Source organism: Asterias amurensis, chromosome 6, assembly GCF_032118995.1.
Source record: "Asterias amurensis chromosome 6, ASM3211899v1".
In the NCBI taxonomy this organism is placed as follows: Eukaryota; Metazoa; Echinodermata; class Asteroidea; order Forcipulatida; family Asteriidae; genus Asterias; species Asterias amurensis.
In genome coordinates, this window is record NC_092653.1 from 14,612,820 (window position 1) to 14,636,034 (window position 23,215).

Sequence of the window (23,215 nt, forward strand, 5' to 3'; positions counted from 1 at the left end):
TTACCGCAAACCTTTGTATATCGTATTTCTACCATGCAAAGTTTCAAATCCTACGTAACATACTACTTGACAACAATTAGCTAATCATACAACACAACACTTCTTCCGATGATTTGTATTTTTTTTCCTACAAAACCAGACGCATCTGTTACCTACGATTCGTTTTCGATCATGCAAACAATTACAATACATTGATAGAAGTCTAAGAATACTTCACAGTGCTGTTTTGATTCCGATGCGACTGTTGGCTTTTGTTGCAACTGAGCATTCTATATTTTCGATGGGTTTGTTCTAAACAGAAAAGCGCATGGAATATCAAGTTTAAAATCAGTATTCTATGGCAATTTGGGGTTTGCTTTAGGTGTGAATGTTTCTCATAACATACGTTTGATTTTAAGCCTGGTTTGAAGCCTGGTTCTGTCAATCTGATTTGGGCAACAGGGTATGTTTAAAACGCCATCGGTTGTATACTCGGCATTAAGATTAATCTCTCCGTCATCACAACCATCAAACCACCAGCCTCCATGCGACTCCTCGGCACAGTTCCTCACACTCTCGTCATCGTTGTCTCTGTCGTAGGTTGAGAATGGCTTGCCATGTGCAGAGAAAAATACACCACCTGAGTAACAAAAATGCAACAACATTGGTTTGCAAATTTTACTAACAATAATACAGGTTTTGCTGATGAAAAAATGTAGAACTACGGAAAAATTAATATTGAAAGTTTGAAGGGTTGCTTTTGTAATCAAGAGGGTTATGGCGGGATCTCAATCAACAAGCGTCCGTGAAACAAGTGTACAAATTCGTCAAATTAAGAACAAGTCTACGGGCAAAGTGATTGAATGAAAAAGATCCTGCTAAGCCATTTGCAGACAAATTACACAACCTAAATGAATGGAACAACATTGGTTTGCACATGTCTTAGTTGAATTGATGGTTGGGAACAATTTTTTGAAAATTTTTGTTCATATTTAAAAGTAATGTTTAAACAAAAATTATTATGAAAATGGTGGTGGGTTCTGCCTATAATTCATGTTTGTAAGGAGCATTGTGTCGGGATCTCGATAGGGTCAGCGTCCACAGAATAAACATAAAATACGAGTCTGGTGATTGAATTAGGAAGATTATGCTTACCGTTTCCGCAGTCCACTGAACCGTCAGCATGAAGGGTGTAGTTTTCACCCGAGAGGCGAAAATTACCAATTATATCACTCCACTTATTCGTTGACGAAGCCCGAACCGTGACTCGAATCTCCCACTTGGTGTCTTGATCATCAGTTAACTGACGGACCCTCTCATTTCCCAGCCAAAAGCTTCCATTGTCTAAGTTACCAAAACCATCCCTGTACTCATCCCATCCGCGGGTGAACCTCAAGTCACCACTTACACGCTTCTGGATGACCTTCAAAATCAAGAATACAGAAGCACCATCAAACTCTACTAACAAATTTAACCAAGGTGTTATTGTGGTGATTAAACACCATTTCCAAAAACAAAAAAATCTTGTGTAACCGTATTATAGGTCCACAATGTGTTAATTTGTTAACGTTGTATTCACACGGATACTTTAAAAGGACAATATTGTATTGATCAACCTATCGATTGTTTTTTAATTTGTGGCAAATTAAACAATGGGAGGCTCTGTTAAGAGAGTATTCATGAATTGCTAATCGCTTTAAGTTGGGGCGGATTCGAAGTTGGCGGACTCAAATGTTATCAGGTATTGACTCCCGGCCACATGTTGACGTGTTGACGTTAAGATATTCACACATAAAATAATGAATTTAACACAGTTGTTTTTTTATACAATTTATTTGACGTTTTAATATGAGTTTAATTCAAATTCTTGTAAGAGACCACATTCTTTGAAATATTGAGCATGACAACTCTCAGCAACTGGAATATAAATGTGCTCCTAAGTCTCTTTTTGTAAAATTGTTGATGGAGGAGGAACTTACAATCGATCCTTTCCAGTGTTTCATGTCGCAGTATACATCAAGGCCTCGTGGATACTTCGATGTGTAAATAGTGTAAACATCATTCATACTGTTAGAGTTAGCCTTTAAATAGTCTTGGCAATCGTAGTGTCTGGTCTCTATAGAATGAAATAAAAACATTAAGGAGGAAAACATTAACATCCTGGGCAACATCCGTGGATTACCACAGTCCATAAAGGCTGTATCACACTGTAGCGATTACGAAAACGATAACGATAACGACGCTAAAGGCCCGGTCACATAGGCCCCGATAACGAGAACGAAAACGATAACGATAAAAATGCACGCCCTCGATTGGTTGAATGAGCGTGGCGTTTTCTGCGTGGAGCATTTCAACCAATCGCGAGCGTGCATTTTTATCGTGAGAACGAAAACGAGAACGGTAACGAGAACGGTAAAAATGCACGCCCTCGATTCATGGTGGAAATGCTCCACGCAGAAACGCCAACGCTCATTCAACTAATCAAGGGCGTGATTTTTTATCGTTCTCTTTTTAGTTCTCGTTATCGAGGGTCGAGGCCTGTGTGTATGGGGCGCCGTCTGTCAATTAATTGTTTGGCGTTTTTAAGGCATGTTTTTACCATGGTTTATAACAATTAGATGTAAACCATAGAAAGTGTTGCCAAATCCTCTTTATGGTTTACATACCAGTAGTATTTTGTGTGTGTAAGTTTATGGTTAACAAACCATGAACATGCAACAAACATTTATAAATCATGGTTCATAAACCATGGACATTTTACGCATCTTTAAAACATGGTTTATAAACCAGAAAGAAATGAAGCATCAAATTCATGGTTTACAAATCATGGTTTATAAACCATGAAAATTGGGTCATCTTAAAAACATGGTTTATAAACCATGAAAATTTAAGCATGAAAATCATGGTTTATAAACCATAAAAATAGAAGCACGAAAATCATGGTCTAAAAATTATGGTTTATAAACCATAAAAATTGAGTCATTTAAAAAACATGGTTTATAAACCATGAAAAATGAAACATGAAAATCATGGTTTACAAATCATGGTTTATAAACCATAAAAATTGAAGCATGAAAAACCTGGTTTACAAATCATGGTTTGTAAACCATGAAAGTTGAGGCATCTTGAAAACATGGTTTATAAACCATGAAAATTGAAACGTGAAAATCATGGTTTATAAACCATGAATTTGGAGGCATCTAAAAAACATGGTTTGTAAACCATGAAAAGTGAAGCATCAAATTCATGGTTTACAAATCATGGTTTATAAACCATAACAAATATTGCACAAATCATGGTTTACAAACCATAAAAAACGCTAAACAATTAATTGACAAACGGCACTTTACGAACGTGCCGTTTGTCAGTTAATTCAACCTCCTTCCCATTAAGCGATAGTCGCGCAATCGCCCGCCGTGTACATGTAGCCTACACTGTACTCGACTCGACGCACGACAACGTCTCGCCCGGTGTGTAATACGGTTGCCCACTGCTGGATTTTGCATTCCGAACATAGCTCGTGAATAACGCCAGAGACCGGGCTCCAAAATGGTGCAAAACCGGCGTGTAGTTTGACCTCTGACCTCTGTCATTTCCAGTATAGATTACGCAGTCAAATTCCATTGCGGACTTGAGAGCAGTGACTATTTGGGCATCTATGTCACTGCACGTGCATTGTATCCAATGGGAATCACTGGATCTAGCGGCAGCGACGGATAAAGACAGGGGCCCAGTAAGAATGATCAGCAAGAATGCTTTAGGAAGGAGGTTGAACACATGTTCAGTTTTTATGGTTTATAAACCATGATTTGTGCACATTTTTTATGGTTTATAAACCATGATTTGTGAGTGCATATTTTTTATGGTTTATAAACCATGATTTGTAAACCATATTTGATGCCTCAATTTTCATGGTTTATAAACCATGAATTTGATGCTTCACTTTTCATGGTTTACAAACCATGTTTTTTAGATGCCTCCGATTTCATGGTTTATAAACCATGATTTTCACGTTTCAATTTTCATGGTTTATAAACCATGTTTTCAAGATACCTCAACTTTCATGGTTTATAAACCATGATTTTCACGTTTCAATTTTCATGGTTTATAAACCATGTTTTCAAGATGCCTCAACTTTCATGGTTTATAAACCATGATTTGTAAACCATGTTTATCATGCTTCATTTTTTATGGTTTATAAACCATGATTTGTAAACCATGATTTTCATGTTTCAATTTTCATGGTTTATAAACCATGTTTTTTAAATGACTCAATTTTTATGGTTTATAAACCATAATTTTTAAACCATGATTTTCGTGCTTCTATTTTATGGTTTATAAACCATGATTTTCATGCTTAAATGTTCATGGTTTATAAACCATGTTTTTAAGATGACCCAATTTTCATGGTTTATAAACCATGATTTGTAAACCATGAATTTGATGCTTCATTTCTTTCTGGTTTATAAACCATGTTTTAAAGATGCGTAAAAATTCCATGGTTTATGAACCATGATTTATAAATGTTTGTTGCATGTTCATGGTTTGTAAACCATAAACTTACACACACAAAGTACTACTGGTATGTAAACCATAAAAAGGATTTTGCAACACTTTCTATGGTTTACATCTAATTGCTATAAACCATGGTAAAAACAAGCCTTAAAAATGCCAAACAATTAATTGACAGACGGCGCCCCATATGTGTGACCCCGCGTAAAGCGGGTTGGCTCTTAGATCGCTTTCAGCATCATAATGAAGTTTTTGTTTTAACTCCGCAGGCTCAGAACAAATAATGTGGTCGTTTTCGAAATAACATATTTGGCTGTCGGATATTTATAAAGCGTGTGCTGTCCTTATAGTGGCTTCACACATAAGGGGAAAAGAAGCCGAAGTCCGCAAACCTGAGCTGTCGAAAATGGCATATGTCAAATTCTATGTTTATCTCGGTGCAACCCCACCAGTTGGAGCGAGTGCTCAAAACCATGCTCTTATCACGTCGAACAACCTGTTCGGTAGAACTGTGGGTTGTAAGAACACCCTAAGGTGTACCTTTGATTCCTTTTTGTGTATCCATGAAACACCCAAACTGTAAAATTTTAACACCCCGGTTTTTGCAGTGGGGCAGAAGTACTCTCATAAAATTATTTTGAAGATTTATTTGTATTTTCTTCTTGCGCAATCAGGATGAAACAGATAATATTTTAATATGCACCAATTTGGAATAAGGAACTCAATCTATTAAACTGTAAAATAATAAGAGACATCCTACTCACCTGCACAGATAATTCCCATCCACTGTTTCGGGCATGTGCACATGCAGGTTGTTGCATCGAACGTCCCGCCGTTCTTACACTCAGTCAATGCACACTCTGGAAATAAATGTCTCATGTTAATATTTTGCATGGTGAAACATCAGTAAAGTTTCTATCGGCATTGCAATGGGATTCCCTCCACAATTTCGACAATATTGTAAGTAGGCCTTGCACTGCCAAAACTGGGGTGTTCAATTGATTCTCTTGATCTATATGTGACAACACTGACACGGTGTTAATTTTACCAACGATAAAGTAACGGGGATAAATAACACCATGTTGGTGTTGTCACATATAGATACCAGGAAAGTCAATTAAGCACCCCAGTTTTTGCAGTGTGGGTGAGTCACGTTGGGGAGTTAAGTGTGATAGGATTTAAGAAAGCAACCAAAACCTGTCACGTTTACAGAACAAGCAAGAACAAGCAAGAGGTGTGTTATAACAGAACAAGCAGAAGTGTGTTATAACACACCTCTTGCTTGTTTTGTATTCTGGTAGGCTGAAACCCTTTTTTTTCCAGATTTCTGTTCTTATCTCACATTTAAGACCGAGCTGTGATATAAAACACATATTGACTGGCATAATTCGGTGACTATAGTGTACGTCTATTCCCCCTAGGGCTTGTGAGTGACCAGAAGAGCGACCTATTTCCCGAGGCCGAAGGCCGAGGGAAATAGGTCGCTCTTCTGGTCACTCAAAGTCCCCTCGTGGGAATAGACGTATACTAGTAACCTCGTTTCCAGTCAATATGTGTATATTAGTTCATCCCACGCGACCGTGTTTCAGCCACCCAGAATACAGAACAAGCAAGAGGTGTGGGATAGTTAGGGCTAGTTAGGGCTAGTGTGAATGGGTCTTAGATGTGTCACTCTGTGGAGTTATGACAACAATTCAATATCGACTCATGCTGAGAAACTAAAGATACGAGTCACGCATTCATGGTTTATCAGATTCAATTGTTTTGGGTGAATAATTAGCCGAACCAAAGCAAGTAAAACTTCTCAAAATGGCCAGCAGCTAGTTGCTTCTCATCAACGGTTATTATAATCATTAATATTGGAGGTTTTACCAATTTATGTCCATACATGTAAACATTAAGATCATACTCACCAGCACAGGTGTTTCCCTTCCATTTCTCTGTGCAAGTACACTTGCAGGCAGATGTGTCACTGAGCGAGCCGCCATTCACACAATCTCCGGTAACCAATGCACATTCTGTATTAAAGTAACGTTACAGAATTGGTTTTTGCTAACAACACAGTTCCTGGCAGTGTAAGCACTTTATGTAATCCATCATGTACATAAACTGACAAACCTGTAGAAGTTTGAGATCGATCGGCCATCTGGGTCATGAGAGAATAGTGAAAACCCGATTACAAATTTTGCATTGCATCGATGCCAAAATAAAAATGAATAAGACGCTCACTGATCGATAAACTCCAAACGCGAAGTTAGATTATTTATTTCTCATCAAATATGACATTTCAAACAGAAACATTTCAAGGGATGTTTTCAACTATCATCATCATTAGACCGTGTAACGATTTTTGTTTCTTACCAATTATGTAACGTTCCTTTAATATACAAACAAAATTATCTCTCGAGCTTAAATTGTGAATAAAATTAAAAAATTGTGTTAACATAAATTGCCTGGAGCCTAGGCTGCAAGAAGTTAATATAAATAAATGACAATCCCCGATAATTATTCAAAGAGATGGTTAGATTTTACACATTTCATTGTGGATTATTTCAATTGTCGTTCGGTGGGGATTCAAGTTCTTTGTTATGGTGTTTAAATTATGGCGTAGGACTACATTTGTATTCCTTTTTGATATCTAAACGTTAATACATATGATGTCAGTTTTAACAGTTCAGATTCTGCAGTGAGGCAGAAAGTATCCTCTTAAAGCATAGATGGTGAAATTGATTGAACATTTAGATTGTCCTACTTTAGTTTGTTTCGTGGCTTTATAAACCATCAGAGACTGTGCAGCAGCCAAGGGGCTGCTGCATTAATTCCTTGTTATTTTGAGTTTTGTTTACAAAAGAGATGACAGTTTTGACACATTGCATGGTGGACTATCAGTAAAGTTTCTATCGGCTGTGAAAAGGGAGCATTGCAATAGGACTCCCTTCACAATTTCATCAATTGAAGTGGGTCGTTGGTGTGTCACTCTGAGGAGTTAAAGGGTTATGGTTGGAGAATCAACACAAACGTTTATTCAAACGTTTGTTGTGAACAAAATCCAAACCAAACCATTAAGTAAAAAATGTCTCTAAATGGTCAGCATCTCAATGTTTCTCACCAAAAGCGATGAAGATCATACTCACCAGTACAGGTGTTTCCTGTCCAATTCCCTGTGCAAGTGCACTTGCAGGCCGATGTGGTGTCACTGAGCGAGCCGCCATGCGCACAATCCTTATCCGTCCTCAATGCACACTCTGTATTAATTTACAAACAAAACTATCTCTCGAACGTAACTTGTTAATAAATTAACATTACGGTACACGTAGAATATAATGATCCACACAAAACATGCCTCGAAATTGCACGATTTTCCTTTTATGTCGTGAAAGCTACACCGTCGGCCATTTTGTGGAGTCAATAAGGTTTGGACTCCATGATGGCCGACCGTGTTAGTTCGCAAAGTGAAAGGAAAACCGTGCAATTTCGAGGCATGTTTGTGTGGATCATTATATTCTACTTTTGAATTATCAATCTCACCATATGCATTTCATAACAAACGGTTTCAAACGCTTTTCAAATACCAAATCGCCCGATCCAAGGCAACGTGTTCCTTCTAACCCGGTGTGGCGGTTTCAGTCTTCCGCCGTGTTCGGTTTTCCGGGTTACGTAGCCGGACATTTCACCACGTTGTTCGAACGGTTTAGAATAAGCTTTCCGGCGTGTTCAGTTTTCCGGGTGACGTAGCCAGACAAAAATACCACCGCGAGTACCCTGGCGAGTACTGTAGTTCTCTCAGTGACCCCAAATTGTTTATTATTACGATTCTTTTCTGTTTAGTCACATCCTCTTGCCCCATCTTTACACGTATTCATGCGTACAACTTTAAGCAGGTCACACTGCTTGTGCCACACCAAATTCTCTCATACGATCCACGCGTTCGCCGCTCGTTGTACTCGTGGACGCCGCCATGACAGCTACTGGAGATTAACGCGGATGACTCAATACAGCACTAAAAATTGACCAATTTTGCTTGCTGTGCGCAGGCATCGCATGACGCAATGTTACCGTATTTGGTCATTCGGAAAACTGAACACGGCGGAAAGTTGAAACCGCCACACCTGTTTACAGTCGGTCGCGCGATGGAAATCTTGCGCGCAATCCTAAGACTGAGGCCTAAAAACTGTGTCTTTTTATGATCGCGCGTCAAGATTTCCATCGCCGGACCATCGCGCGACCGACTATAACTCGGCCTTTAAGGACCATGAATCATGACTTTCTACTTAATACCAGCACAGTCATTTCTCATCCATTGTTTCGGGCATGTACACTTGCAGGTTGCTGCATCGAGCGTACCGCCATTCTCACAGCCAGTCAATGCACACTCTGGAAACAATTTTCTCTTCAGGGTAAATAATGGCTAATATAAATAAAAGCCGTCTGGAGACTGGACTACTGCAGAAATTGTGTGTTTATGAGTAACGAAAACCAGCAAACTTGTTGTTTCTGATGTAGTGTCTGGTGGAGTACTGCTTTTTCACGAAACTTATTATTTTTACGAAATTTATGATAATTTTAGACACATTTAAAGGCAGTGGACACTATTGGTAATTACTCAAAATAATTATTAGCATAAAACCTTTCTTGAGCACGAGTAATGGAGAGAGGTTGACGGTATAAAACATTGTTAGAAACGGCTCCCTCTGAAGTGCCATAGTTTTCGAGAAAGAAGTAATCTTCCACGAATTTGATTTCGAGACCTCAAGTTTAGCACTTGAGGTCTCGAAATCAACCATTTAAACGCACACAACTTCGTGTGACAAGGGTGTTTTTTTCTTTCATTATTATGTCGCAAGTTTGATGACCGATTGAGCTCAAATTTTCACAGGTTTGTTAAATGCATATGTTGAGATATACCAACTGTGAAGGCTAGTCTTTGACAATTACCGATAGTGTCCACTGCCTTTAATTCATGGATTAGCAGTCAAGTTTCTATTGACGTTGATAACATTGACTGACATGGGATTCATTTAACAATAAGGGCAACAGTGAGTGGGTCTTTAGTGTGTCACTCCGGGTAGTAATGACGCTACAGTTAACAAACGACTCATGCTGAAAAACTGAGATACGAGTCATGGTTTCTCAGAGTCAATTGTTTTAGCCAAACCAAACCAAGTAAAATTTCTCAAAAAGTACCTAAAAAGTACCCAAATCCTTTAAGGGAAAACCGTGCATTTTCGAGGTACATTTGTGTGGATCATTATATTCTACTTTTAAATTATCTATCTACATAACAAACTGTTTCAAACGCTTATCAAAGACCAACTCGACCGGTCCAAGGCAACGTGTTTCTTTAAGTGACGTTTGGCGGTGGTTCAAATGCATTGCCGTTCACACTTTGGGCAATGGACCGTTCCGGCTTTCCACTAAGCTCCGCCCACCGCGCACGTGAGCAAGACACGTGTATGAGCACTCCCAATGACATTCTGCACGATTCTGCCGCGTGTGCCAAATATACGCGCACGCATGACCGAGTTTGTCCGACCACAATCATTGCTGTGATTGGTCAAATGGGTGAACGCGCACAGTTGATTGACAGGTCGGATCGGTCCATTGTTTTCGCTCTGAGGTGTTAGGTGGGAAACAAATTAATGTGAAGTCCATCGGAACTAGTGCCCGTTCAGTCATTGTGTTTGCTTCTCTAAGCAGAATATCTCAAATCCAGGTTTGCATATACATGTATATGTACATTGCTTTGGCTAAGTTGCAATGACTTAGTTGCTTTGGCTTAGTTGCACTTACCAGTACATGTTTTGCCGGTCCATTTTGGGGCACAGGAGCAATGGCAGGGATCGTCTATGAATGTACCTCCGTTTTCACAGTTAGTCAGTGAGCAATCTGAGAATGAGAAGTCCGTGTAATCACAATGATTGATAATGACAATCACTTTATGAAGAAGTAAGATTAGGACAAGTTTTGTAGAGTAGACTTCCCAATAATGGCAGATATAAAGTGAAAATGATACATTTCGCCCTGTACCGTAAATCAAAATATGCGCAAATACAAAGTCAAATGGTGCAAAAACAAACAGTATTGACCAAACAAGACTATTTCTAAATAGTTATCCATCGGGATAAAAAAAAGAGTAAGTGGTTTAATATCTTCATTAAAGGCAGTGAACACTATTGGTAATCACTCAAAATACTGATTAGCATAAAACCTTACTTGGTTATGAGTAATTTCTCACGAATTTGATTTCGAGACCTCAGATTTAGAATTTGAGGTCTCGAAATCAAGCATCTGAAAGCACACAACTTCATGTGACAAGGTTGTTTTTTTCTTTCATTATTATCTCGCAACTTCGACGACCTATTGAGCTGAAATTTTCACAGGTTTGTTATTTTATGCATATGTTGAGATTCACTAAGTGAGAAGACTGATCTTTGACAATTACCAGTATCCACTGTCTTTAGGCTACTCACTTTCACAATCGAAGTAGTTGAATATTTCACAATCGAGGTCTGTGAATAGAGGGTGATCGGTGTAAAACGGATCAAACGCTCTCTCGGGTGTATACGTGTTCATGCCCCCAGGGTAGATGCTGGTACACTGGCATCGAAGGCGGTGATTTAACGGCATGACCCACCGTATAATGCCGTTCTTCTTAGGGTCCGGTTCCCTCCCGAAGCTGCAACTAAATGCTGTAACTGTTGCGAACCTCATCAAGGACACTTTAAATTAAAAGAAATAAAATGTTTCAAATAAGATTATCCAAAGTAAAAGAAAAGTTGCAGTGTTTTGATCAACGGTAGGGATAGATTGCGGCTGGCTACGCTTGGTTCAACAATCTATACATGGCATCGCGAGACTAATGAGGGAATAACATTTTGACCCGGGTTTCCCTTCTTGGGCGACGACCGGGTCAATGGCCACTGCACCGCGCCGAATTAAAGACCTGCTTGAACGAAAATATCAAGTCGTGAACTTTGCTGAATTTCACTTAAAATCTTTTCAATGAATATGGAAATCGAGTCATATGATTATAAATATATTTTAATTGTGTAAAAAAAAATCATTTCGTTGCCCTTATCCAGCGGTTTTTGTTGCAAACATTCCGTTTAGGTATAGGTGTTTAAAATACCTCAAAGGTAACAGTGAACAGTGTTTGATAGGATTCTTTTGCTGAGATTTTTGAAAATGCTCTTTTTAAGGCCCTTTCCGTGAGCTGTTAATTGTTGAGTGGCACCTCTCTCACACATAATACAAATGTTTGAAGAAAAACAAAACTTTGTGAAAACACTGGTTTTTGACAATATTCAGGTCCAGTGCCTTTAATGTCCACAATACACATTAAGTTATCACAAAAACAACTTGGTAAAAACGGACGACGTCTTGATGGTTTTTGGCCAGAGACCCCGCCCACAATTTTGACATCTAGACTGACGAATAATTTATCCTTGAATTAACAACATCTATTCATTGTTGACATCAATAGGCGTCATGTTTCTTTCTAACTTCAGGTTTATAATTGATAAGTCACTAGGGAACAATGTATGCCTCTCGTTCACGGCTATTGGGAAATTGTATGGTGATTATATAATATTTATAACGATTAACAAAAGAGCTTTTGTATGCGTTTACGCATTAAATGCTCATACTGATTAAATGCTATGAGTCTGTATTGTTTGACACTACAATGATGATGAATAAACAATTTCATCGGCAATAACGTTTTACAAGTCAACTGTGAAAGTGAAATTATTTATGATCTATATGGGATCGCCATCGTGGAACAAAGCGTACCAATGTTGACTATTGGTTTAGTTTTATTTTGATGTTACGTTAGATTTGTCTACAAACACAAGCTAAGTGAGTTTCCAAATTTATCGCATTTAGTGTGTCGCTTTTTTTTTTTTGCTGGGCTGTATCGGTAGCTAAAAGTAGCCACTGGATCGCCCAAAGTAGTAGGATTTGGAGCAGGATTTCTTAATTTAGTTTAAGTTTATCGATGTTATTTAAGTTTTACACATTAAATTGTAAGTTTTCAAAATGTAATCGTTCGATCAATTTGTTTTTGGATTAAAAAAAAACACATAACTGCACCCAGGTTAATCTCCGTTGCAGGATATGGGTCCTTTGTGTAGCACAGAACACAATGTTGAAAGCTAATCTTAAAATATTAATTGCTGGGGTGCTTTAGGTTTTCAGAAGTGAGTGAAACAAATTCACGAAAATACGTTTTGCATGCTAAAATAATTTCCGTGGCTTATTTTTACCAACTTAAAAAAAAAAAAAGCACCTCAGCAAGTAATATTTTAAAGGAAGCTTTCTGCTATCATTTTCATTTCCAGGCCGGCACTGGCCCAAGCACATGAAGTTTCATCATAGCATTATGGTCTGCCTTTTCAGACCGGCACTGGCCCATAACATCATACCATTTTGGTTTGCCTTTATCGGGCCGGCACTGGGCCAGTACATGATGTATCGTCATACCATAGTAGTTTGCCTTTATCAGGCCGGCACTGGGCCAGTACGTGATGTATCATCATACCATTATGGTCTGCCTTTATCAGGCCGGCACTGGGCCAGTACATGATGTATCATCATATCATTATGGTCTGCCTTCATCAGGCCGGCACTGGACCAGTACATGATGTGTCATCATACCATTATGGTCTGCCTTTATCAGGCCGGCACTGGACCAGTACATGATGTATCATCATACCATTATGGTCTGCCTTTATCAGGCCGGCACTGGGCCAGTACATGATGTATCATCATACCATTATGGTTTGCCTTTATCAGGCCGGCACTGGGCCAGTACATGATGTATCATCGTACCATTATGGTTTGCCTTTATCAGGCCGGCACTGGGCCACTACATGATGTATCATCATACGGTTATGGTCTGCCTTTATCAGGCCGGCACTGGGCCAGTACATGATGTATCATCAAACCATTATGGTTTGCCTTCATCAGGCCGGCACTGGACCAGTACATGATGTGTCATCATACCATTATGGTTTGCTTTTATCAGGCCGGCACTGGGCCAGTACATGATGTATCACCATACCATTATGGTTTGCCTTTATCAGGCTGGCACTGGACCAGTACTTGATGTATCATCATACCATTATGGTTTGCCTTTATCAGCCTGGCACTGGACCAGTACATGATGTATCATCATACCATTATGGTGTGCTTTTATTAGGCCGGCACTGGGCCACTACATGATGTATCATCATACCATAAGGTCTGCCTTTATCAGGCCGGCACTGGGCCACTACATGATGTATCATGATACGGTTATTGTTTGCTTTTATTAGGCCGGCACTGGGCCAGTACATGATGTATCATCATACCGTTATGGTTTGCTTTTATTAGGCCGGCACTGGGCCAGTATATGATGTATCATCAAACCATTTTGGTCTGCCTTTATCAGGCTGGCACTGGGCCAGTACATGATGTATCATCATACCATTATGGTGTGGATTTATTAGGCCGGCACTGGGCCACTACATGATGTATCATCATACCATTAAGGTCTGCCTTTATCAGGCCGGCACTGGGCCACTAAATGATGTATCATCATACGGTTATGGTTTGCTTTTATTAGGCCGGCACTGGGCCAGTACATGATGTATCATCATACCGTTATGGTTTGCCTTTATCAGGCTGGCACTGGACCAGTACTTGATGTATCATCATACCATTATGGTTTGCCTTTATCAGCCTGGCACTGGACCAGTACATGATGTATCATCATACCATTATGGTGTGCCTTTATCAGGCCGGCACTGGGCCAGTACATGATGTATCATCATACGGTTATGGTTTGCTTTTATTAGGCCGGCACTGGGCCAGTACATGATGTATCATCATACCATTATGGTTTGCCTTCATCAGGCTGGCACTGGGCCAGTACATGATGTATCATCATACCATTATGGTGTGCTTTTATTAGGCCGGCACTGGGCCACTACATGATGTATCATCATACCATTAAGGTCTGCCTTTATCAGGCCGGCACTGGGCCACTACATGATGTATCATCATACGGTTATGGTTTGCTTTTATTAGGCCGGCACTGGGCCAGTACATGATGTATCATCATACCGTTATGGTTTGCTTTTATTAGGCCGGCACTGGGCCAGTATATGATGTATCATCAAACCATTTTGGTCTGCCTTTATCAGGCTGGCACTGGGCCAGTACATGATGTATCATCATACCATTATGGTGTGGATTTATTAGGCCGGCACTGGGCCACTACATGATGTATCATCATACCATTAAGGTCTGCCTTTATCAGGCCGGCACTGGGCCACTACATGATGTATCATCATACGGTTATGGTTTGCTTTTATTAGGCCGGCACTGGGCCAGTACATGATGTATCATCATACCGTTATGGTTTGCTTTTATTAGGCCGGCACTGGGCCAGTACATGATGTATCATCAAACCATTTTGGTCTGCCTTTATCAGGCCGGCACTGGGCCAGTACATGATGTATCATCATACCATTATGGTGTGCTTTTCTTAGGCCGGCACTGGGCCAGTACATGATGTATCATCATACCATTATGGTTTGCCTTTATCAGGCCGGCACTGTGCCAGTACATGATGTATCATCATACCCTTATGGTTTGCCTTTTTAATGCAAGCACTGGCCCAGTACCAAATGTACTTGTACTTTAACGACGTTCATTTGTAATCGGTTATGGTTTGCTTTTATTAGGCCGGCACTGGGCCAGTACATGATGTATCATCATACCGTTATGGTTTGCTTTTATTAGGCCGGCACTGGGCCAGTATATGATGTATCATCAAACCATTTTGGTCTGCCTTTATCAGGCTGGCACTGGGCCAGTACATGATGTATCATCATACCATTATGGTGTGGATTTATTAGGCCGGCACTGGGCCACTACATGATGTATCATCATACCATTAAGGTCTGCTTTTATCAGGCCGGCACTGGGCCAGTACATGATGTATCACCATACCATTATGGTTTGCCTTTATCAGGCTGGCACTGGACCAGTACTTGATGTATCATCATACCATTATGGTTTGCCTTTATCAGCCTGGCACTGGACCAGTACATGATGTATCATCATACCATTATGGTGTGCTTTTATTAGGCCGGCACTGGGCCACTACATGATGTATCATCATACCATTAAGGTCTGCCTTTATCAGGCCGGCACTGGGCCACTACATGATGTATCATGATACGGTTATTGTTTGCTTTTATTAGGCCGGCACTGGGCCAGTACATGATGTATCATCATACCGTTTTGGTTTGCTTTTATTAGGCCGGCACTGGGCCAGTATATGATGTATCATCAAACCATTTTGGTCTGCCTTTATCAGGCTGGCACTGGGCCAGTACATGATGTATCATCATACCATTATGGTGTGGATTTATTAGGCCGGCACTGGGCCACTACATGATGTATCATCATACCATTAAGGTCTGCCTTTATCAGGCCGGCACTGGGCCACTAAATGATGTATCATCATACGGTTATGGTTTGCTTTTATTAGGCCGGCACTGGGCCAGTACATGATGTATCATCATACCGTTATGGTTTGCCTTTATCAGGCTGGCACTGGACCAGTACTTGATGTATCATCATACCATTATGGTTTGCCTTTATCAGCCTGGCACTGGACCAGTACATGATGTATCATCATACCATTATGATGTGCCTTTATCAGGCCGGCACTGGGCCAGTACATGATGTATCATCATACGGTTATGGTTTGCTTTTATTAGGCCTGCACTGGGCCAGTACATGACGTATCATCATACCATTAAGGTCTGCCTTTATCAGGCCGGCACTGGGCCAGTACATGATGTATCATCATACCATTATGGTTTGCGTTCATCAGGCTGGCACTGGGCCAGTACATGATGTATCATCATACCATTATGGTGTGCTTTTATTAGGCCGGCACTGGGCCACTACATGATGTATCATCATACCATTAAGGTCTGCCTTTATCAGGCCGGCACTGGGCCACTACATGATGTATCATGATACGGTTATTGTTTGCTTTTATTAGGCCGGCACTGGGCCAGTAAATGATGTATCATCATACCGTTATGGTTTGCTTTTATTAGGCCGGCACTGGGCCAGTATATGATGTATCATCAAACCATTTTGGTCTGCCTTTATCAGGCTGGCACTGGGCCAGTACATGATGTATCATCATACCATTATGGTGTGGATTTATTAGGCCGGCACTGGGCCACTACATGATGTATCATCATACCATTAAGGTCTGCCTTTATCAGGCCGGCACTGGGCCACTACATGATGTATCATCATACGGTTATGGTTTGCTTTTATTAGGCCGGCACTGGGCCAGTACATGATGTATCACCGTACCGTTATGGTTTGCTTTTATTAGGCCGGCACTGGGCCAGTACATGATGTATCATCAAACCATTTTGGTCTGCCTTTATCAGGCCGGCACTGGGCCAGTACATGATGTATCATCATACCATTATGGTGTGCTTTTCTTAGGCCGGCACTGGGCCAGTACATGATGTATCATCATACCATTATGGTTTGCCTTTATCAGGCCGGCACTGTGCCAGTACATGATGTATCATCATACCCTTATGGTTTGCCTTTTTAATGCAAGCACTGGCCCAGTACCAAATGTACTTGTACTTTAACGACGTTCATTTGTAATCGGGATGAACAAAATATCCATAAAGGCTAAGGCTTTGATATATCAAAATTCATTTCTCCTTCACAGAACGATAAAATATTATTTTAACTGTCTTCCCCGAATTGCTATTTCATTCCTTCGAAGAATTATTTGTTATTTAAAAGTATGACCAGTCAAATGTGTACATAGGAAACGGTTATGCTTAATGAAATAAAAGTCTCTTTTTTAACCAAGTGCTTCCGAGGAACATTTAGAAAACCTTGTCTAAGTTTAATAGGAAAAGAATTGTAAACGACTGGAAGAATAAAGCGATAATTGGATGAAACAGAGGTATGATAGTGAGTACCAACTTAGGAACTCCGGACTTCTGGGTCAGTTTAAATGCCGATCAGAGCGCACTAGAAAGAGCCCTCTCCCTCACATCACACGCCTTTTTAACAACTGAATTGCAATAGAATGCAGCTTTTTATGCGCCCTTTGACTGTGCCAGCAATATTTTTTATCCAGGTTGGATTTTTTGCAACTTTTAGAACAATTTGTTTTATACATTGTAAATATTTGTCTCTCCTTAATCAATTATTTCTTAAATAATGTGTATTAGTGTGATTTTTTCTTATTTTTAATCTCTGTATATTTTCCTGTAATTCGACCTCCGGTCGCCATGGGAGTTTGTTTTTTATAATAAACCAATAATGAAGGAATGAATGAATGAATGAAAGTAACATCAACTGTTCTACCACAAAAAAAGCATGAATAAGACTGGCTTGTCTAGTGGAGCAAGAATGAAAGTCTCGATTCAAAGGAAAAAGATTATTAATGTAACCAACCGCCTTCGCATTCCGCAAAGTCATTGACTGCTTTATAGAGACAAAGCCTATTGGAATGTCCAGTGACCTGCTCCGGTCATTCCTTTATTTGTATAATTCCATGCAAGCGTTACAGCGAGTTTCGCAAAGAAGTCGTTCCTACACTTGCCACCAGGGAAGGGTCTCACATAGAGCGTTGTTAACTCTTGGTTTTCCTTCGTTTATAAAGTTCAGCCACAATCGTTTTCCTAATACAATTGAATATAATAATAATAATAATAATAATAATAATAATAATAATAATAATAATAATAATAATAATAATAATAATAATAATAATAATAATAATAATAATAATAATAATAATAATAAACTACAGCATTTATAAGGCGCACTTTATACTGAAAAAGAGAAACATTTAAAGGCACCGGTCAAGTTTTGTCAAGATGTTGGAAAGCACGCAAGAACAAGTGTGTTTTGAGTTTCTGCTGGAAGAGAGTGATGTTATGGTTTTGTCTGAGGGATTCCGGAAGTGAGTCTTGGTGCTATGTTGGAGTAATACTGTAAACGATGATACATACATCAACCTGATGTGCAGAAGAATATCTGGGTGAGTTCCGTAGAACGTAACTTTTTGCTGTAACTTGTCATTCGCATGTATGTCATTTTGATATATTTAACCCGATTTTCGATATACCTATTACATGTAAAGTCGAGTTGGACCTACTGCACTATCATGTTACAGATATAGCTAAATGGACGTTTTAGGTACTATGATTTTGGATGTTTTCTTTCGATACACACAAGTAATTGTCAGCGTAAAGTTTTAAGTTTTACTCTAAGGTAGAGTTTCTAATTGAAGGTTCTCCGAGGTCGAACAGAAATCAGCTTTTTCGATCATGTCCATGTTTTACGTATCAAGTTGTGTATTTATTGGCATCTCTAATACTTTATTCCATTTGTCCAAACTTCGGCCGGTCATTATTGCAACTGTAGCTGTTTTCTACTGGACTTGTACTTAAATGTAGATTCGTAACGAAAATGTAGATTATAATCAACACCTTCAACAATAGAGTGACGTCACAGAAATAGTTAAAAATTTATAAATGTTGTTATAACCAGACGTTTCTGTCCGCTCGCTTACATTATACAGAAAATAAAAATAATGGGCTACAAGAGTCATGGTTCAATTTTGAAATTATATCATGGCTTGTTGTTTACGTACATTTAATATCTTCAGTTCCGTTAATATTGTCAACGAATAAAAGATTATTTAAGGTTCAATAAGGGAACAATAAGTGTTTCTCGATAACGGCTACCTGTACTTTTATTGATTATTTATTTTTAAGAAGGACGACAACAATTATTTGTAAAGCCTTTGTCAAACCATAACTAATTTCCCCCTTCGCATTTGACTTTTAACATGACAATGAAGGAGAAACCAATTAGTTTTAGTGTGATGTTCATTCATCTTCATTATAATGTCATAGGCTAATGAATTCAAAAAGTAGTATTCCGTAGGCTGTGCGTATTTGATGCGGCGTAACGACCTACAAAAAACAATTAGGTTGTCATTTTGGTTTATTTTAGAGGATGAATAAAAACCAAAAAATAGTTATTTTATTTTCGAGTTTTTCGGTTATTCCTGAGTTGCCTTTCTATCCGAGTTGCCGTTTATTTCAAAATTTCTGACGTTCGTTCTTGTGTTTTTGAGATTTCACTACTGTACTGTGTTGGCGCGCGCAGGCGGTTCCTCGCTCTCGCGGTGTTTTCGCATTAAAGGCATTGGCACTGTTGGTAACTACTCAAAAATAATTGTAAGCATACAAATTTCCTTTGAAACGAAAGTTGAAGAGCTGTTGACAGTATAAACATTGTGAGAAACGGCTCACTCTGTGAAATAAAGTAGTTTTGAGAAAAAATGTTATTTCTCACTTAATTATTAAAGACCTGCTTGAAAGAAAATGTCAAGTCGTGAACTTTGCTGAATTTCATTTTAAATGTTTTCAATGAATAAGGCAATCGAGTCGTATGATTATATACGGATTTTAATTGTGTAAAAAAAAATCATATCCAGCGCTTATCAGGAAAATTTCCGTTACGTTATCACTCTCAAAACGTCATAGTTGTGCGCTCCTATTAGTAAAGCCGCTTTGATACAGCGTGGAGGTATAACAAGGCAAACTCCAACAAATGACTTCAGCGGCATTGTCCTTTGACGCGCGCCGTGTTTTTAGTTTTTCAAAACTTTTAAGTTAGGGCCTGATTTTTTAATCGATACTTACGAAAAATTCGGGAGTGTACACAATCAAAATTACATTAAAATGGTAAACAAGTGCATTATAAACAAGTTACAACACCATTTCCGTTAAAAAAATTCCGCTCAGGTTTAAGGACTTCAGGCCAAAAGCCTTTTAGTATGCATCTGAATGCAAACAAATGCAAATGTGTGCAACCAGGGTTTTTTTTTCTTTCACTACTCTTTGGCAACTTCGACGACCAAATTGAGCGAAAATGTTCACAGATTTGTTATTTTATAAATATATTGGATACAGCAAGTGAAAAAACTGGTCTTTGACAATTACCAAAGGTGCCCAGTGCCTTTAAACAAATTTGAATTATACAGCAGCCGTTTCATGTGTTAGGCCTTTTGTGGTATGAAATGGTTTCTGCAAGAAATAGGCCTACTTCTAGTTTTTATTGAGAAATAAGTGTTTATTTTTTAGTTGATTCTGAAACACGTTTCAGTTAGTTTCTTTACTTGTTACATTGCGAGCTTTGTTGGGAATTATTATTATTTATTTGTGTGTGAGTGTTTTGAAGGTTAAAGACACTGGACACTATTGGTAATTAATAAAAATAATTGTTATCATAAAAACTTACTTGCTAACGAGTATAATGGATAGCTGTGGATAGTATAACACATTGTGAGAAAGGCTCCCTCTGAAGTAACATAGTCTTAGAGTAAAAAAGTGTTTTTTAACGAATTTGATTTCGAGACCTCAGAATTAGATTTTGAGGTCATGAAATCAAGCATCTGAAAGCACACTACTTCGTGTGACAAGGGTGGTTTTTTCTTTCATTACTATCTCGAGACAGGTTTGTTATTTTATGCATATGCTGAAATACACTAAGTGCGAAGACTGGTCTTTGGCAAAAACCAAAAGTGTCCAGTGTCTTTAAGTCTGTTTCCCTCAAATTCATCAAAATGTGTTGTTAATATTTACCTATAACTTATAGATTGAACGATAGGTCATATAGAATGCAAAATTTCCCGGGGCCTTTAGCGGGCCGCAAATCTCACGCCGTATTAAAGACGCGCTCCAGGCTCGAACACTCCAGTGGACAGATTTTGCTCCAGATATTTTTTGTCTGGATCCACCCTTGTCGTCCTCATAACGTCATAAAGGTATCAAATTACAAGCCACTTGGGTTTAAAAATGACCGTTTGCTAAGTGCTGAACTGCTGAATTTAAAGACATTGTTTGCAAAATTACTCAATCATGTGTTAATACCAAGGTGGTCCTGATCATGCACTGCAGTGGGTTGCGTCAAAGTTGCCTTTACGAACAAGACCGTTGATATTGCCCGGTGGCTAAAGGCAGTTCCACGCGCGAGAGAATGTCGAATTAGTTTGCAAAGCAGAACTTTTTTTAGTTAAATAATTGTTTAAACACACTGACATAAAAACAAATTTGACTTACCGATTACCACAGCGGAAATGAAGCTAACCCACTGCGTGCTGTGCATCTTCCCGTTTCTATCGGCGTCTTATAGACACCAGTAAGTTACGCCAAATCTTCCAATGAATGTCCAATGATAACTCAGCAAATTAAAAAGAAAAGGGTCAAGCTCACACAATTTTATCGGTAACTGCGACACACGAAAGACGATTCCTTCCCAGCCAGCGATCTGGCATACTGGAGTCTCGTGGTCTATTCAAGTACAATCTCTGCTTGGCGCGGGGGAGAACTTTAGGCGTTGTCTTCTGAAGATGCGCCGACCAATCAAAGGGCAGCACTAGTGGTGGATGACATTTACTAATAGTGCGAGAATTTCATCGCATATCATACAGGTAATGGTATCATGAATTGTAATAATATTGCATACCCGATACTAGCCTGAACATCTGACGTCACATTTCAAGGCTCATTAAACACGCCAGAGATCAGGGCCCAATTTCATAGCGCTGGTTAACGTTAACATTTTCGCGCTTGCTGTTGCAGGAAAAAAGGGGCTAAGGTGTAAGCGTATTTCACAGGTTGGCAAAACAATTACTGGCCAACTTGCACGTTCACCATGGATTTGCCTTGTGACGTAATTCATTTCCGTTCAGTCTAAGCACCGGAAGGTAAGCATGCATTTTCTTGTGCTTACGGTTAGCACCGCTATGAAATGGAAATCGCGCAGTAAGCACAAAATCGGTCGTTAAAAGAAGCTTTATAAAACTTGGCCCTGCCTTTGAGCACACGTGTATAATCACCTTTGACCTCGCATCCTTTCTTATGGCTTTCGTGAGATTTGCAATTAAATCCGACGTAATGTGCACATTTAAGCCAATACCTGTCTAAATCCTTGCAAGACATGGTGGCAGTCTAGGGACCAGTCTATTAAGGGAGGCCGTCTTTAACTAACCCTCATTTCCCGCCGTAAACCGCCGGATCCCGGCGGCTTTTAAAGTCACCTGGAAGTGGTAATTTTTCAAAATAAAGCTTTTGTCACTAATATATGTGTTTTGATGAGTGGAATGTGAATAAACAGTTAACTAAGGCTTTAAAAAATCAGTTCTTATGTTATTTACAAATTTAAGAGTAGACCCCGACCCGAGAGGGCGCTGTTCGTGACCTCAATCGAGGCAGACTTTGCCTGTAAGGCGTAGAGTAAACACAATTGCAAAGAACATGTACGGACCAAGTCGTGAGTTTTTTGTGTTTTTGCCGGCAATGCCGACCAGGTGTATTGCTGCTGAATGCAGAAAAACACTTATTGAAATGTACCAACGCACGACTTGGACGTACATGTACTTTGCACGTGTGTTTACTAATCGCATTGCAGGCAAAGTCTGCCTCGATTGACGTCACGAACAGCGCCCTCTCGGGTCGGGGTCTGCTCAACACTGCGCGCCTGAATTGGTGTATACACCAGTTGGAGACTTTGTAACGCTAGGTGGCAGCATATTAAATTACTGGGTGTTCACGTATAGTCCTAATCAGGCGCAGGCACACAACCACCACAACCCCAT

General features: G+C 39.4%; 1 protein-coding gene across 1 annotated transcript; it reads right to left on the reverse strand.

The window, feature by feature from the left end:
- Positions 1-374: 374 nt before the first annotated feature.
- On the reverse strand, positions 375-22,559 carry LOC139938242 (uncharacterized). The gene is made up of 9 exons (XM_071933651.1): positions 22,457-22,559; positions 10,962-11,210; positions 10,282-10,377; positions 8,770-8,865; positions 7,626-7,736; positions 5,256-5,351; positions 1,959-2,095; positions 1,135-1,402; positions 375-619 (listed from the first exon to the last, which is right to left on the reverse strand). The coding sequence occupies exons 1-9, from the start codon at positions 22,557-22,559 to the stop codon at positions 375-377; spliced, it is 1,401 nt and encodes a 466-aa protein (XP_071789752.1).
- Positions 22,560-23,215: the final 656 nt, after the last annotated feature.

Excerpts from the sequence above, each read along its gene's own strand:
- LOC139938242 (XM_071933651.1), bottom strand. The coding sequence starts at position 22,559 with ATGTCTTGCAAGGATTTAGACAGGTATTGGCTTAAATGTGCACATTAC. Across the intron at positions 10,378-10,961 it reads CAACTACTTCGATTGTGAAA|ATTGCTCACTGACTAACTGT; the intron begins GTGAGTAGCCTA and ends TCTCATTCTCAG. Across the intron at positions 2,096-5,255 it reads GATGGGAATTATCTGTGCAG|AGACCAGACACTACGATTGC; the intron begins GTGAGTAGGATG and ends TTCATTCTATAG.